Source organism: Antedon mediterranea, chromosome 8, assembly GCF_964355755.1.
Source record: "Antedon mediterranea chromosome 8, ecAntMedi1.1, whole genome shotgun sequence".
In the NCBI taxonomy this organism is placed as follows: Eukaryota; Metazoa; Echinodermata; class Crinoidea; order Comatulida; family Antedonidae; genus Antedon; species Antedon mediterranea.
In genome coordinates this window covers 13,555,482-13,573,109 of record NC_092677.1, presented here as the reverse complement: position 1 = coordinate 13,573,109, position 17,628 = coordinate 13,555,482, and the positions used below count along the sequence as shown (strand labels likewise).

The 17,628-nt window shown below is 32.5% G+C and overlaps 1 protein-coding gene across 1 annotated transcript in view; it reads right to left on the bottom strand.

Moving 5' to 3' along the window:
- Nucleotides 1-17,628, bottom strand: part of LOC140056731 (uncharacterized) — a 47,431-nt gene that overhangs the window by 15,843 nt on the left and 13,960 nt on the right. Inside the window, exons 3-4 of the mRNA XM_072102204.1 lie at nt 12,646-12,716; nt 488-633 (exon numbers count right to left, since the gene is read on the bottom strand). Of these exons, the coding sequence (XP_071958305.1) occupies nt 488-633; nt 12,646-12,716 (217 nt within the window). The remainder of the gene's footprint in view (nt 1-487; nt 634-12,645; nt 12,717-17,628) is intronic.

Here is a 17,628-nt window from a genome sequence, read left to right as displayed (position 1 = left end):
GTAGTACACTTTGTGCAGACCCTGTTGGTAGTACAGTTGGTGCATACCCTGTTTGTAGTACACTTGGTGCATACCCTGGTGGTACTACACTTTGTGCATACCCTGTTGGTAGTACACTTGGTGCATACCCTGGTGGTACTACACTTTGTGCATACCATGTTGGTAGTACACTTGGTGCATACCCTGGTGGTACTACACTTTGTGCAGACTCTGTTGGTAGTACACTTGGTGCATACCCTGTTGGTAGTACACTTGGTGCATACCCTGGTGGTAGTATACTTTGTGCAGCTCCTGGAGGTAGTACATTTGCTGTAACTCCTGGTGGCATCAAACTTGGTGTAGCTCCTATTGGTGCTACAGTTGGTACTGCCTCCTTTGATCCTTTGCATCACCTTAGCATGCCCTGATGCAGGGATACACAATTTCAATATCAAATGGTAAATTATAAAGAAGGAAGAAGAAATTTAGCATGGCTACTTTTACTTACTGACTGATTAAGTACTCGGCTAGATGCATATGTCCACAGGTAGCGGCAGCGTGAAGCGGCGTCCACAGCTCACGATCAATGATGTTGACATCTGCACCGTGCTCTAGTAGAAGCTTCATCATTGGCTCATTGTTGTCAATGCAAGACTGTTAAAACAAAGATTAAATTATAATACATGTTTGATTGTTTGTATGGGTAGTAGAGATTATACATAAACAAACGTAGTTGTGGTTAAAGCAAATCCTGGGTTCAAGTCTAGCTGAAATTCTCCTCAACCAGAAATTAAAACTGGTCTAATGTAAAGAGCAGTACGGGTAATAACACAGGCTACCACTATAGCTCAGCCCGGCCCCTGTCATCGTGGACAGAAGAATGACCACAATTTAAAGACATCTGGACTCTTAAGCTACACTATCAAACTTTATGCGACAAAAAATGTGCAGTGCCCATACAGTATGGACATGATTATGTCATATCACTACTATATTTAAAGCATATCATTACCATATTTGGGCACATCACACTTATTCTCTTAAATTAGTTTGATAGTGTAGACAGAGCTTAATTAAAGGAAGATGAAAGTTATTTTGTGTGTTTTCCTCAATGTGCGCATTTCAGCCCAATTAAGCTGTAAAGTGTAAGGTCAGCTTTGATCAGTAAGCGCTGTAAACTAATAATAAGTAATTCATTTTTTTTTATTATTATTGTACAAATGAAACGTCAACTAAACAGAAATTACCCTCATCCTCATCCAAACATTTTCAAAAGCACATAAACTACCTCTACTGTACCAATCTTTACTTCCAACTATTCAAATCATAAACTAAAATATATATATATTTCTTTTATTGGAACCTATTACCGAATGATATATTTTGGCTAATCTTGCACAAATCTACACCCACCTCTTGACATACCTTTATACTAATAGTTGGTTTTATATTTATCCTATGCTTTTAATAATAGAACATTAATAAAAAACATTTTTTTACAACTTTGTTGATCTGATATTTGTGGGTCGTTTAGAAATAAGTAAAAATAGCAATGCAAAAATGAATCAAAGACAATGATATGTTTTTTTTAAATATAATTATAATACGCAGGTACATGCTTAATTGATAATTACATGACTCAAATTATGATTGTGTTGTACAGTATAGTAGAACCACTCATTTTGGACACCTCTATTCAGAGGATGCATTTAGTATTAAGTGGACACCTTCCTGATACAGGGTAATGGTGAAAAGTTTAAAGCTACAGCTGCCAATTCAGAGGATACCTCTATTAAGGTGACACTGTTTGGGTCCCAGAATGTGTCCCCTTAATAAGGGTTTACTGTAACATAAAACCTATACAAATACTGAAACAAGTTTAAATGCAAAGTCAATATATTGTGATTTTTACAATGTCAGACATTACATGTTGCTTGATATGCAGTGTTGGAAAGCGGTTGATTGGGTTGAAAATAGGTAACAAACTGTATATGAGATTTAAATGTCGTGTAGTCACAAAACCTAACTGCCGCAAGCTAAATTCACAGATACACAAGCTAGAATTATTTTCTTAACGGGCATTTATATGTTTCATATGGTGTAATAGAGAACAGATTTAATGACAGTCTGTACAGATCGGATAAAACATTGAAGGCGACGTGGAGAGAATTGAGATTTATTGCGCACTTTTATTCAAGGCAAGCTATCTTGTAATTCACCAAAGAAAAGATTCTGCCATATGAATGAAGAAGACAAAATATCTTCACAAATTTAATAGATCAAAAAATTAAAGGTACAGTGTTAAGATATAAATTTTAACAAGGCCGATCAATATAATTGACGAAATATTCTATTGGCGGTCCTACAGATAAGCACTGGTGCACCAACGGAGATAAGTATTAAAAATGCGAGACAAATTCTTTCTTCTATTCTTTTATATATTGAATTGAAATTTTGAATTAAAATGCTAAACTTTGACGACAGTTGGAATCTATGTATCTAATTAGTGGAAACATTAATCTTTAAGTTTTGGTCAATAATATGAAAATATTATTGATACAAGTTGCAATTATTGATACAAGTTTCATTGAATAATTTGAAAATTATTGATTGATTGATCGATATATCAAAGTTCTTTCACCTACAGTAAGTATATCCTTCAGATGATTAAAATACATGTAAATGTAATCTACAGTACACGTTTCTATAAAAAAATAGAATTGATTTTAAATACCGTTTAAAAAACGAAAATTTATTTCAGTCTTGATCATAATTTATTTTTTTAAATTTTTTTTTTTTTACTGTGGTTTTAAGTTAAATTAAGTTAAATACTGGTTTTAAGTTAAAGAAACCATTTCTTTGGAATTTTTCGATAGAAACTGGCCCTACTGTAAGTTGTTATTACTGTATTAATCAACTTACAGTACTGTACCTGTACTGTACCAAAATAATATGTTGTGGAAAAAAAAGTGCGGGATGGTTCGAGAGAAAAAGGAGTGAAGCTCAGTACAAGGGATAGCAATAATTTCTACTTCCATGATGTATAGTAAAGTCAGCAACGTCACTTTGAACCTATAGTTTTGTGCTACCATGTTTGTTTAACATAATGAAAGCTTCAGAAAAGAATAGTTTATGAAATTTGCTTAAAAATACTATACACTCTGGTAAAAATGTTTCCTGAACATAATATTTGAATAATATGCTACAACTTTGACTAATAAGGATAACCTAAAAATAGACGATTATTTGCATTATGTACGATTCCCACGACTATGAAAGAGATACGATAGGCTCACGCTGTATCGCACACAATAGGAAACTCCCTGACAGCTCACAATCCTTCTGTATAGTGGTGGACTTATATGACCTTCACGAATTCACTGTACAGTTTAACCATGGTTTAACTGATGTTGTCAATTGTATTAATCAGGTCTAGCGCACAATCTGAATAGATATTTATCAAGCCTATTTAACAGGAATTAAATATCTTCAATCAGTGGATTTATTGAGTACTGTTACAGCAAATATAAACACTGAAAAGCATTCAGTATAGATTTTAATTACATAAAATTATGAGTTTATTTCAGTGAGAAAATTATAAATATCTGATTAAGGTCAATAAATGATAACTATTAAAATGATTGAACAGCATTATAATACATAATAAATGTTTATACATTATACAAATAAATCCAAATTACTGAAAATAATTACAATACTGTGGGTATCAATGACTGGATCTCAATGGAGATACAAAATTAAATAAGCAAAAAGCTAAATCAAAACGATAAAGTAAAACAGCTAGAAAACACTACTATAGCCCAGTATCAGTGAGTAAATGAATGTTTATGAGTTGAATAGGCAAAATATTTTCATGTGAGTATTGGATTTTGGCTACAAGTAGAACAGCTATTGACGGCACAAACTACACATTAGTTTTATGCTAAAAACACCACCCAGCATACCTTTTTTTAGTCTTGTCTATTTCTGGCTTTAAAAGACATAGAGTACACGAATCAAGCTTTATTACTACAAGTTTGGGAAAAATTTTCAGATTTTCAATGTAATTTTAGATAAATTAAGGAAAACACAAAACTAATGATAAAACTGATTACCAATGTGGTTCTACTCTGCAGTATACTCAACTGTATGATAAACAAATAGCGGACGTTAATAATCAAATTTATAGAACACAAGCTATTTCATGATTTTCACTTTAATTACGGTATTAGTCCGTAACATTTAATATGACACTGCTTCAAGATTTCTATATTTGAACATTCTGTTTTGAAAATAAAATATTGCAATCATGTTGTTCTACAGTAGATTCATGTTCTGTAAAGGTTTTTCAACAGACTGGTATCTTCGATTTAACCTCTTTCTCGACATGAATGTCACGATTGCTTATACCGCAAATTCAAAGTTTTCAATTTTCGATGAAAGTAAAATTTATTAAAAACGCAACTATATTGCATCACACAACCTACTTTGCAACACTGACGGTTACGAGTTGCATTAGGGTCATGTTAGTACCATGTTGTGTTCAGTTGAGGTCAGTTGCTAGGAACGCTTATGTCGACATTGTATAGCCCACTAGTATTGGGTATGTTTATAAATTTTTTGATAAATCATTAAAAAAAACAAAAAATGATTCCAGCCTGGTTGTATTTTGTAAACAATTGTTGCAACACCATACATAACACATTGAATTAATGAATGAGAAAGAAACTAGTAAGCCGCACAATAATCAATAGGCAATTTAAAAGCCGACTGCTGCTAATGCTATGCTTGCTATAAAATAAAAACAACATGGTCAAAGTTCGGTGCAATTTTTACAAAAATGTAAAAATGTATTTGACAAATATTACACATGACAAATAACTATAGTAATAATTTATGATAAATTAAGAAACAAAACAAACAAATTTAGTATTATAGTAGTAAATAGTTAACTGTATCAAAATCAATCAAATTTGAGAAGAGAAAAATGGTTTAGGATCTCAACAAGAAGTACACCTGGGCACTTTTTTCACGAGGTGACCCAATAACGAGCGGAATAAACGCAATATGAGAAAAACAAGAGAACTGAGCATGCCCTATGGCTACTGTAAGTGTTTTACGCTGCAAACCTTAGGCTACAATAATGAGCATAGGTTTGCATCTGTCAGGCAAACGTTTCCACGGTTCTAGATGTTTCCTTGGATAAGGTCTATAAAATAAAACGTAGGTCCATAATGTACACGTTATCATAATAGATAGGCTAATTTATAGGGCTAGGCCTAGCTTTTAGCTAGCTATCCTCTCATCTCAGATAGACATGGCGCAGGTCTGACTGTAGGCCTACTCAACTGTCATGTAGGCCTAGGTCTGACTGAACTGTCTGTATACTTGATTTCACCTTTTGACATACATCTATGTACTGATTATTGTAAAGTATAGGCCTAAAGAAGATACTTTTGTTGTGGTATAATAATGTGCATTTTCCCCATACACATTGATGGTTCATAATCGTCACTTGTTAAATTAATACACTGTAGCCTACATGTCACATGTAAAGCAAAGGTAAAGTAGGATGTTTCATGTGATCAGAAACAAAAAGATGATTATCTTTAATACTGTACAACAGTATTATTTGCTTTCAGTTTCAATTATGTAATACAGTACAGTAGGTATGTTTGTTTCACAATGTTATACAAATATCTATAAAAACATGAATCCAGGAGTGCTAGGAGTGGATGGTGGATGCTTGCAAAAAAACCAACAACAACCAAGAAAAGTTTATTGTAGTTATGCACATAATTTGAAACTTTCAATTAATGTGTGAATACATTTTCCTACCAGCACAAGATCGGCACATGAAATAAAATCAAGAAATTCATCAAATGCGCTCTAGGCTGTAGTTTAAAGTAATGCGAATTATATTCTATACTGAAGATTGTGTTTGAATTTTCAGACAAAATTTACAGATGATGAAGAATGTGTTATGCATTTTATATTGTGATTTATTCGCACAAAATGTTCTAAAGGCGATTTATATGGAATTTTGCTTATTAGACTCCAGAGAATCATTTCAACTGAATAAATATACCTCATCACTATATTTTTATTTGAATATTAATTGGTTCAAATGACTTATTTCAAGCTATCATTAGTATTATCATACTACTATAACAGTAAGATATAAATATCATGTTTCATTTATGAATGTATCTTTTAATATTCTTCAATTGTGACATCAATATCTTTTATTGTCAATGAGAAAAAAAAATGTTTCTCGAGTACACATGAATTGTAAAAACTGAAACAGAAATGTTAATGTTCCTATTGTGATCATGTTGGATTGATTACTTTTGAAAATTACAACTATACAGTAGCAGAATAATTTTGCTCGTCAAAAAGTCAAGGGTCATAGTAATTTTTTGGAAAGATAACAATTGGTTGGTAATATATTAAAAATTATTTTAACAAAATTATAAATAAAAAAAACATTTTAATATATTTAAAATTAGCTTTTCACCTCTTCATCCATCTACTGTATCTCTCCCTCCTAAAAACCCTGGTTATGGCTTGGTTGTTCACTATCGATTAATTTTTCTTTATATTAGCAAACTATGTTTTAATGATAGTTTAGACTAATTATTGTATATGATTAATAACATAATTAATTTAATGTTCATTTTTATTACAGCAGAAGATTTACACTGACAGTGCAAGTAAAGCTTGGTTCCCACAAGAGACACAACACAAGGACGTAACGCAACGCAATTTATTTGACCAATCACAAACTGTCGCTTGTCATTGGTCAAAACGCTTGCGTTTCGTTTACGTCCTTGTGTTGCCTCGGTAGTGGGAACCAAGCTTAAATGACCTTAAACTTGGGCCTTAAGCTGTATAATAAATTTCAGGGCCTTCTGCACTTTATTCTTCTACAGTGCCTACAAACACATTGTAGAATTCATCCAGTACATCAATATTATTTCAGTACAAACTACAACCAATCATTGATGGAATTATTATCCTAGCACTTTAATGTTGAGTATTCACACACCTACTAAGATACTAAATAGCGGCTTGACATAGAATTATACCTTAAGGTAGATATGCCATTTTCGTCGCATTTAGTTGCTTTAAATGTCAATGTCAAATGGTTGATCTTCTTTGGACTATTTTTGTTATGCTACTGTAATTCATCAATTTTCCAGCTAATCTACTGCAATGTATAAAAAACACCATTTCTACTCTCACCGTTTCTCAACGTGCTGACTATCAAACGGGCTGTCTTGCCTATCGAGCCTCTAACAATCTCGCCCCAACTAACATCTGCCGTGGGCTTGCCAGAATTACTGCCAATGGAAGAATGGCTACCCGGCAACTTTCCAGGGGTGATCTCGTTGTTCCAAGACCTCAGTGTGAACTATTTAAACATTCTTTTAATTATAAAGGACCTACATATTTTAACTCGTTAGACGTTTCTATTAGAAATTGCAATACCTTTTTAAATTTTTTAAGTAAATTAAGGAATTTTATGCTTAATAATGACACTTTTTAAATTTTTATCTTCCTCACCTTTTACTTTTTTGCTTTTCTATGTACATTTTTATATTTATTCTTTATTCAATTTTAACTACTGTATTATATTTTTACTTGTTATGTTTTATGTCGTATTGTTGAGGGCCCCTTAAAATCAGCGTCCGCTGGCTGGGTCGCCCTCTTGAAACATGGTTGAATAAATAATAATAAATAATATTAAACATCCCGCAAAACATGAAAAATAAAGTATAAATAAAATCAAACTTTAAAGACACTACGAGGTAAACGTTTACCATAGAGATATTATAGTGAACTACAGTAGTATAATATTTCGTTCGTTTCGTTTTTGTTGTATACAGATTGTTATCATCGCATTTTAATGCAGGACATCGGAATGTCTGAACACGTTGAATCATAACTCGGTTCTTGGTGTAAAAATCCATATTGCAGCTCAATGTGATTGGATGGTGAAACTCGTTTCTTCCTACTGCGACGAGGCAACTATTATGAAACATGGAAACGTTGATCATTTTGGATGCTATACTGTAGCCTTTACACACACACACACCAATCTTGTATTTTGTATTTTAAACGATGTATTTTATCTGTATATTTTTATGTGAATTTTTAAATTTGAACAAAAATAAATTCAAACCATTAACTATATTTTACTGTGTTTACCATAAATAATGAAATGAAAACATGAAAACTTGGTAAAGGTGAACCCGATATAAACAGGTCTCCATAACTCTGTAACATTGAAAGGAGCTAGATTTGACAACAGATACTGTACTGTAACCTACGCCTGGATAAAGCCTGTTTTCCTGTCGATCGTTAAGTTGAATTGAGTTGACAGATTCAACGATTTGACAGATAAGGGGAAAACCTAACGTTAACAATCGTTAAAATCTGCAATCATTAAAATTGAACTCGGTTCAACTTTAACAATTACAATCGCGTTAAAACTGACCAATCAAATGGTCCACAAATTACGTCATTGCAGTTTGTGAAAAAGGTACGCGCTGACAGTTCTTGAATTTTTACAATGCGACAATGTACACTTTTAAGGTCTGATATTTCAAAACAACAAGTGGAAGTCAAATTAAATTTTAATATTAAACCAATTACTGTAAATGTAATGTTTGTCTTTAGTGTAAAGCCTACAGTAGATTAAGATATCAATGAAAGCATGTCCACGCGGGCCTGGCTGCGCATGGCCAGCCTTGGTTTTGTAATACTTTACATCCGCGTGTTCCACCAACACTCGAGAGAACCAAGAAACTATGAACGATCAAGTAAAAATGTTTAAATATTTTATTTTCAACTTTAACGATTTTAAACTCAATGCAATTCTTAACGATTGACAGGAAAACAGGCTTTAACGCTGCGAGTCAACAACAACATACGCTAAACATCATCTACAGTATAGGAGCAGTATGTAGCAACATGCTTAACATTCTTAACATTTGTTAAACATGAAAATAAATTACTAACACGACACTTGTTTAATGATAGTTTCCATGCAACAAAACATCATTTAAGCATAAATAGATCTCATCATCTGATTTCTATAGGAATGGTTACTTTCTATCATGCAAAACTTGTGGTGGTAATTAAGTCACAATCTAGTTTTAAGAATGCACTTAATATCACATTTGAAGCAATCTATAATGGCCGGTTTATGTTCTATAATGTTAAATACCGGGTTCCTTGAAAATCTAAATAGATAAATAATTCTAGTTGAAGTATAGTACCAAGCCCATAGCCAGGATTTTAACAGGAGGGTTCTTTCTTTCTGTCTCTTCTGCAAACAAAGGCAAGTGCAAGCGTAAGAAACTGAAAAATATTTTTAAGGCCTATAGTATTAAATGAAAATTATTTTACTGCTAGGTCTAGATAGAATTAGTCAAAAAATTGCCATAAGTAAAGCCTAAATAGATATAATAATTTGCTGTACAGATTAAAGTGCATTTCTACTTTTTAAGTAAAACTAAAGTTTGTACTCCTGGTCACCATTACAGTGTTGGATGGTCGCATAAAGAGGGAAAAACCTCATGTTCTGACAACAGGATTGTCAAGTGCATCTGCCAGATAAAAAAGTGGTCTCAGGTTGAAACATTCTAAACGTACTGGTGGCTACGGCCCTGTTTATTTGGTCGCGACAGAAACAGGTCCTATAATAGAAATTATACCACCACCCGCCCAAAGGGCTCCCAACATCCCATTTTGTTTATACAGTAGTTTTTTTTCCTTTAACCCTGATTTTATTAACCTAGCTATGATTCTGTAAACTACGTACAGTAGCACATTGTAAAGTAATTTGACCAATCATGACACGATGGATCACACAAACTGACACTTGTGATTGATCAACTCACTTACATTGATTGCTGCTTCGCGTGAACCAAGCAAAGTTTTCTAATCAAACTTATACTAGAATGAGACTATCAGTTATCTATTTAAATTAAGTATGTTCCAGTAACACTGCAAATAATACAAATATTTGTACGTTTTGTTTATATCACATAGAATGAATGATAATAATATGATACTTTCATGCCAAATAATGTATACATATTAAAAATTACACTTCATCCTACAGTATATTCCCAATATATACCCCAAACCAATCCAATGTCCCAGGTGTGTTACTATTATGATATAAACGTATACTTGATACTGAAGCACATGTGTGACGTGGCCATAGAGTAGACACACGCCTCTTACAGTACTTCTACCCCACCACCCCTACCACACCCTCAGAGTATTTTGTTTAAAAACAAAAGTTTGTCATTAAAGAAGCATTAAATGTCAGGAGCGTATATTATAATAAACTGAATAAAGTTATCTGACCATGCTGATAATATCTACATACTGTAAGATGGTTCGAATGAAAGCGTGACAAACAAATTACGTGTGAAACTAGAGCTAGAGAAACTAGGTCAAATCAAATAAATCTAAACCATTAAATGCATTTTCATCTATAGTAATAAATAAAATTATAAACTAATAAAAATAATAAAATATACTCTTTAAATAATAATAATAGTTTATTTTTATATAGCGCATAAGCAAGCTCTCAATGCGCTGCACATTATTACCCCGATTTAAAATCGTTTAAATATTTTTATCAATTTAATACAAATTTTGAAAAATAATAAATCTTTTTCTTGACTTTATAATTATTGCATGTTGAAGAATTCTAATGAGATGACTTATGAGATTGTATCATCATGGCAATAACGATATAATTTGTATTGCTTTGTGGTGAGGTCCTTTGCAATTATGTTTTTATATTTTATAATCAAAGTATAGTATTGCTGTTACTTTTTTAGGGGAGTTCTTTTCTCGGTTAATAGGGGAAGGGCAAGCAAACAGCTGAATAAAATACATTTAAAGGCCTAGTACCAGTAGTAGTAGATGCTAATTATTTGCCTGATGGGTAGGTAGATAGAATTGTTCAAAAAATTGTCATTAAGTTTAAAGCATATTTAATAAAACTTACTGGTCTCTTACTGTTACTGGTCTCTAGTTTAAAAAGGGCACTTCAGGAAAAAGGAAATGTACTATTAAATAAGCCCATAGCCAGGGGGTGGGGGAGGGGGTTGTTCATTCGAACCTTACAACCCCCTGGCTATGGATTGTCAGTGTGATAGCTTTGTATTAAAAGTAGATACAACTACAACTAACTGTAGAAAATGTATTTTAAAAAAAACAACATTGGTGAAAAGAAAGAAATTATGGCTCAGGAGGGCGTGATTGTGAACTAGTCCATTATGAAAGAAGGGTGTTCTTCTAGGAACTTTATAACATTTTGTATAGCTATGCCCTCCCTCTGGAGATCATGGGATATTATCAGTTTATCCAGGCAAGCTATGTAGGCACGAAATAGACTAAATAAAACCAATGTTAAGCAATGAGTTAATGTTCTTAAAGCCTATGAGACCACAGTTCCTATAACCTGATTCTATATCGGCCTCGCAAGAATACAAAAGTACAAAAAAGTCTTGATTCAATATAAAAATCCTGTTTGTTTCATAACAAACCCACGGTACACCATATCATAAATCAATAAAAAAACCACAAACAGTTAAAACTCTAATTTGCAAAGCTATTAGTTATCGTAATGGGTCATTTAAATGAGGCAAATCACGCTCTCCATTCTTCTCAGACCAATTATGGACATGTCAATACACAACAAGTTTAGCAGAGAAAGAGGATGTATACTAATTTTTTTATCTCACTTAATCACACATTCTTACTCTTAAAAATGTTGATAGGATTTAGAAACATCTGTGACATACATTTGTGAACTTGAAGAAATCGCAAACAATTTTGCTTTAATTTTCTACAACGGAAATGTGACCTTTTCGTTTGGCAATCATCGTCTGTGATCTTAAATTTGCAACAAAATATCAAATTTAATTTCAGACGAAACGTCTGTATGTTGAAAATATAATGTTGAAATTTGTAGTTTAATTTCATATTCATTATTAATAATATTATGATTATATTGATAACCCCAATTTCAATTCAAAAATAAAACAACGTTAAATTAAACACTGTTCTAACCTAGAGTAATAAATAATAATAAAAACATAGCCTAACAATTTTTAAATATATTTGACATCTTTAAAAAGAAATTGAAAACAAAATATTAAAAAATAATAAAAAGAAAGCATGAGTTTTTATTTTGTTTGGGTTAACCTCAACCCTTTTTGAAAATGATCTCAGAGTCGATTGTTACAGTTAAGCCTTCTAACCAAAATACACGGTGACGTCCAACATACACAACAAAAGTGGACATATTAAAAATACACGGTGATGTCCAACATACACAACAAAAGTGGACATATTAAATACATTCTACATGCAATATTCTATGTGCAATATTCTACGTGCAATATTTGTATTCCTCTCTTCAGAGAGAGTGGCTAATGTTGGTTTATCCAGGTAAGCTAGGCAATAGACTGAATATTCTTTAAAAGTGCAATATTCTAGTGTACTGTAGCTTCTTGCATTCAATCCACCACTGCCTTCATGGTGACATACAGTTGTATCGTGTGTAAATCTCAAACGAAAAATGTCAATTTTTTAATTTACTAAATTAAGATGTTATCAATAATCTGCTCTTACCTGATGTAAAGCTGTTAAACCATCTTCATTTCCCAAGTTTGGATTTAATCCATTTTCTAATAGCAATTTAACTGAAAAAAAAAAATCCATGGGTGATTTATATTATTTTTATTTAAAAAAAGAGAGAAGTACAGTATTATTAAATGTGCAGATACATTTAAAATACATAGAATAATTGAAATGGTAAAAAAAAGTACTGTATTGTTTCTAATAAATGCCCTGTAGGGTACAGTAGTTATTGCAGGTGAATTACTTAGAAACAAGCTGCTCTAAAAGTAAAACAGTTTTTTTAGACTACTGTAACTAGCAATAATGGTTATGGTGCTACAGTAAGTCTGATCCTGTTCTCTTAGTTATTTGAACAAAAATAAGTCCATGCTGAGAAATGAAGTTAAATAACTTCGAGTTCTTTATGTAAATAAAAAAAAAACCTAAGAAATTATTCACATGTAAGTCACACGAGCAACTATTTCTACCGATGACAGATCCAAACTTGCTTTAAATAAAACAAATTATGAGCAATTGTTCACATGTGTAAAGTCACTCATGAGCAACTATTTCTACCCAATTCCAGACTCACACAATCACTTTCAATATTTAAGCAGCTAATGAGCAGGTGTTCACATTGTGTAAAGTCTGTTATGAGCAACTATTCACTCATGGCGAAGTGATCTGTTAACATCTTTATATCAGTAGAACATTTATTATTATTAATTTTATTAAAGTAATTCAATTAAAGTACATTCAATTCCCTGAAAAGAGTACATCAGATTCACAATACATAATAAAAAAAAACTCATATTAATATAGAGTAGTAGATCTAATTTATTAGTTTTTGCAACCTGGTGACATAACTTTCAATTAGGAGAAATAAACATTGCCGTTGTCTTTATAATGCAAGTCCATTTGAAATAAATAATTTTAAAATATCAGAGTAAAAGAAAAGTTTATTGATTGATTGAAGCTACTATGCCAGCGCCAATATTTCCCTATAGCTTTTCCATCGATGTCGGCAGCAGCAGTCAACCATCTCTGACACGGCTACTAAAATGTATTTCACAGTTTAGCAGCTAATTTGGTGCACGTAACGAGTGATAGATTGATACACGTGACTGGATATCTCGGGAATATGCTTGATAGTGGTTAATAAATAAATTAAATATTTTCAGTCAATTTATAAACAAATTGTAGCAGTAAATTATTTATGAAGAGCCTTGTAAATGCGGTCTTGCATGGTATTTATAAACGCCATTTAAAAAGCATAAAAATAAAATTTAACACAATTTAATATACAGTAGTACTCAAATACTGTGTATATAAGATATAAATTATTTAAAGTAAACCGAGAAATATTAAACTTGTATTGTAAATTTAAAAGATATGACAATTTATGCTTGCAAAAATATAATCTAATTTCTCTCTTAAGATATAATAGCAACATCAATAGCACATGAACTATGACTGAGCTATTAGAAGATAGGGAAACCATAATCCATAGGGAAACCATAATCCATAGTCATAATATCGGCAAATTCTAGATTTGTTAAATATTTTGATTGTTGTGTTGTGTTAAGTCAATCACTGTTAGTTTTTCTTAGTGTAAATATACTGTATGTGATTCACCTAGTGTAGGTAGCAATACTGTACATGGCCAAGGAGGTGATGCATTTTTTGTGTTCATTTCTATGGCGGGCCTTCTAAATTCCGATCAGTATGGAGAAATTTACATCTACCAATGAGGTACAGTATGTTTATACTATTTGTTTACAATTTCACTGTGTTTCCATGTTATTTTCCATACCTATGGTATATAAAGCAATTTACACAGTACAAGTTATGAGGTATGTTTTACATATACATTACTGTCTTAAAAGATACTGTACATTTGTTGTGCTAATCTATGGCATTCTCTATTCATACAATCCGTATAGCACGTATTTACACCAAAGAGGTATGTTTTACACCGTTTGTGTATTTGTTGTGTTTCTCTATGGCATCCATACTATATGGTACATCCACCCAGCAGGTCAAGTATCACTGTTTGTGTACAATACACGTGTATTATGTTCATCTCTCTATTTCATTCTCCATTATAAACCTATATATTGCATTGTAGCAATATTATTATCCCTTTATGGTAATTAAATATTCAATTAGTCAGATACAGTACTTAAAGTCATTGATATAAATAACAAGGGTCAATATTTGAACAAGTTCAGTGAAAAATTTATTAGAAGATGTGATTGAAGCATCCTTAAATACAGTACTGTATATCCATATTATACTGTTAATAGCAAGAACTGATTTGTTAATTTTTAGCTATTTATAGGCGGGAGGGGGGGGGGGGGGCGTGGCGGCAATGATATCTGGTCCTCCCCTCTGGACATTATGAATTTATACAGTATGAATTTTCTCTTTTTTCTTTTTTCATGTACAGTGAAGAAGGTGAGTCCCGTATTCATTCTGAACGTAGGGGAATGAGCTGTTAGGAGCTCATTATGTGGTAGGGGGCCAGTTCCTTTCCACACTGCCTTTTATCTCCCTAGTATTTTCAACCAGGTACTCATTTACAGCTGAGTGGAGTTGTCGGGAATTGAACCCGGGTCTATCTGTATGACAGTCAAGTGTCCTAACCACTCGGCTATCCAACTCCATGATGTTAGACAACGTCGTCAACTTCATGTACAGTATGTAATCATAAAAAAAAAATGTTCACATGAATTAAAACGAAACATCGGTAAAAAGTGTAAATTCCTCACAACAACTTTCTTTCACATTTTTATTCACTATTCTCGTGACTATCGTGCACTCTTCCGCGCCATGAGGACGATCAAAGCATTTAGGGTATTACAAACTATACGTTGTGTTCCACAAACTTTATATCAATCTTAAGATATTATTTGCAAAATTGTAAAAATACATACAATAGGGAGGTTAGTGTCAGTGTGAAACGGTTGTTAGACAACCTTAAATCTCTGTGTAAAAAGTATGTACTTGACAACCTTAAATGTCTGTGTGAAAGATTATTAGACAACGTTAAATGTCTGTGTGAAAAGGATGTTAGACAATCTTAAATTTCTGTGTGAAAAGTATGTTAGACAACCTTAAATGTCTGTGTGAAAAGTATGTTTGACAACCTTAAATGTCTGTGTGAAAAGTATGTTTGACAACCTTAAATGTCCGTGTGAAAAGAATGTTCGACAACCTTAAATGTCTGTGTGAAAAGAATGTTCGACAACCTTAAATGTCTGTGTGAAAAGTATGTTCGACAACCTTAAATGTCCGTGTGAAAAGAATGTTCGACAACCTTAAATGTCTGTGTGAAAAGAATGTTCGACAACCTTAAATGTCTGTGTGAAATGGATGTTCAACAACATAAATGTATGTGTGAAAAGGATAGATAACCTTAAATGTCTGTGTGAAAAGGATGTTAGACAACGTTTAATGTCTGTGTGAAAAGGATGTTAGACAACGTTTAATGTCTGTGTGAAAAGGATATTCGACAACATTAAAATTTCTGTGTGAAGAGGACATTAGACAACCTTATAAGGTGTCTGTGTGAAGAGGATATTAGACAATATTTAAAGTGATGCATCTTGCATTACTCAAGAGCAAAGGCATTGAATCTGTTATCCATTAAAACGTACAAAACATTTTATCAATACAACTCACATTAATACATTAATGTACGGTTCTTCACGTGACAACTCAAGCGAAACAAATGTAGTTCGTAATGTATAATGTAATGTTCCTATCAATATCACAGTGTCTGAGAGACCTACTTCCTAGGTGAATGTACAGTGCTAGTGCTCGGTACATTTGAACAGTATCACTAGTGATTTAACGTTTATTGGGTTGTAAAGCCTGCTGCTAGATTTTCTCAATTTAAAATGGTTTGTTTGTGTTTAAACTTTCATTGTAATTCAAACTAGGAGTACTGTATCATGGATCTGTAATTTATTTGTAGTTTTTGGCAGGTTGAGAGTATTGACATAGGCTAACTGTCCCATGAAAATATACCCCGTAAATGCGGAACATTTAAGCCTCATATTATAGCGATGTCAGATTTTTGATAACTTGAAAGAACACACAGATTTAAGCTGTTTAAATTAATCGATTGTCGTGAAAAGAGAAACCAGCTTGTATTTGAAACACCTCTGCAAACAAGTGGTATCTCCCAACTGTACACGGAAAACCATACTATACTGTAAATAATTTTTTTGTGGAGGGCATAAACTTGAACTTTATTAAGGCAATTGATTACTGTACATATAAATAAATAAAGTTGAACATGAAATATCACATATAAAAAATACAAAACATTGGCTTTTAATGACAGTTTAAACCAGTTAAGAGCTAGGCACAAAATAGACTATAAAATCTTGTATGTGCATAGACTACTACTACTACTGTACTGTTGGATTTAACATTACTAATACTACACAGTCTTTTATGACATTAGCTCAATGCTCTTTGAGTGGCTACGCTTCATGCCTTGTATCAATCAATGTCACTTTATATGTGTTAAGTGAAAACCGAAGATGCTAATTAAACACACAGCAATATCCTATTGCCAGAAAATGTTTCACCTGCTTGTATTTGTAATGTCATTCTTACCCACAAAACTTAATCAAAGGACAATAGCTCGTTTAAGTCCATGGGTCCAAAGTAACTTTTAACTTTTTCTATCATATTCAACTTTTCGTATCAATAGGTTTTATCCAGGTAAGCCAAGCACTATGTTTTCTATTGCTAATTTCCACAAGCCTAACATTTTTTTTTTCGGTTTGGCGGTGATATTCTTTAATTCTGTTACTTTTAATTCTTAACAAAATTATAATTCCTTTTCATGCAATTTGATTCATTATGCATATTTAAACGTACATGCACATGACGTCTTTTGAAAATTATAGGTGTGCTACAAATTGCACTCCTCAATACATTCAGGGATGCTGCAGGTGTGCTGTTTGTATTTTGGTGTGT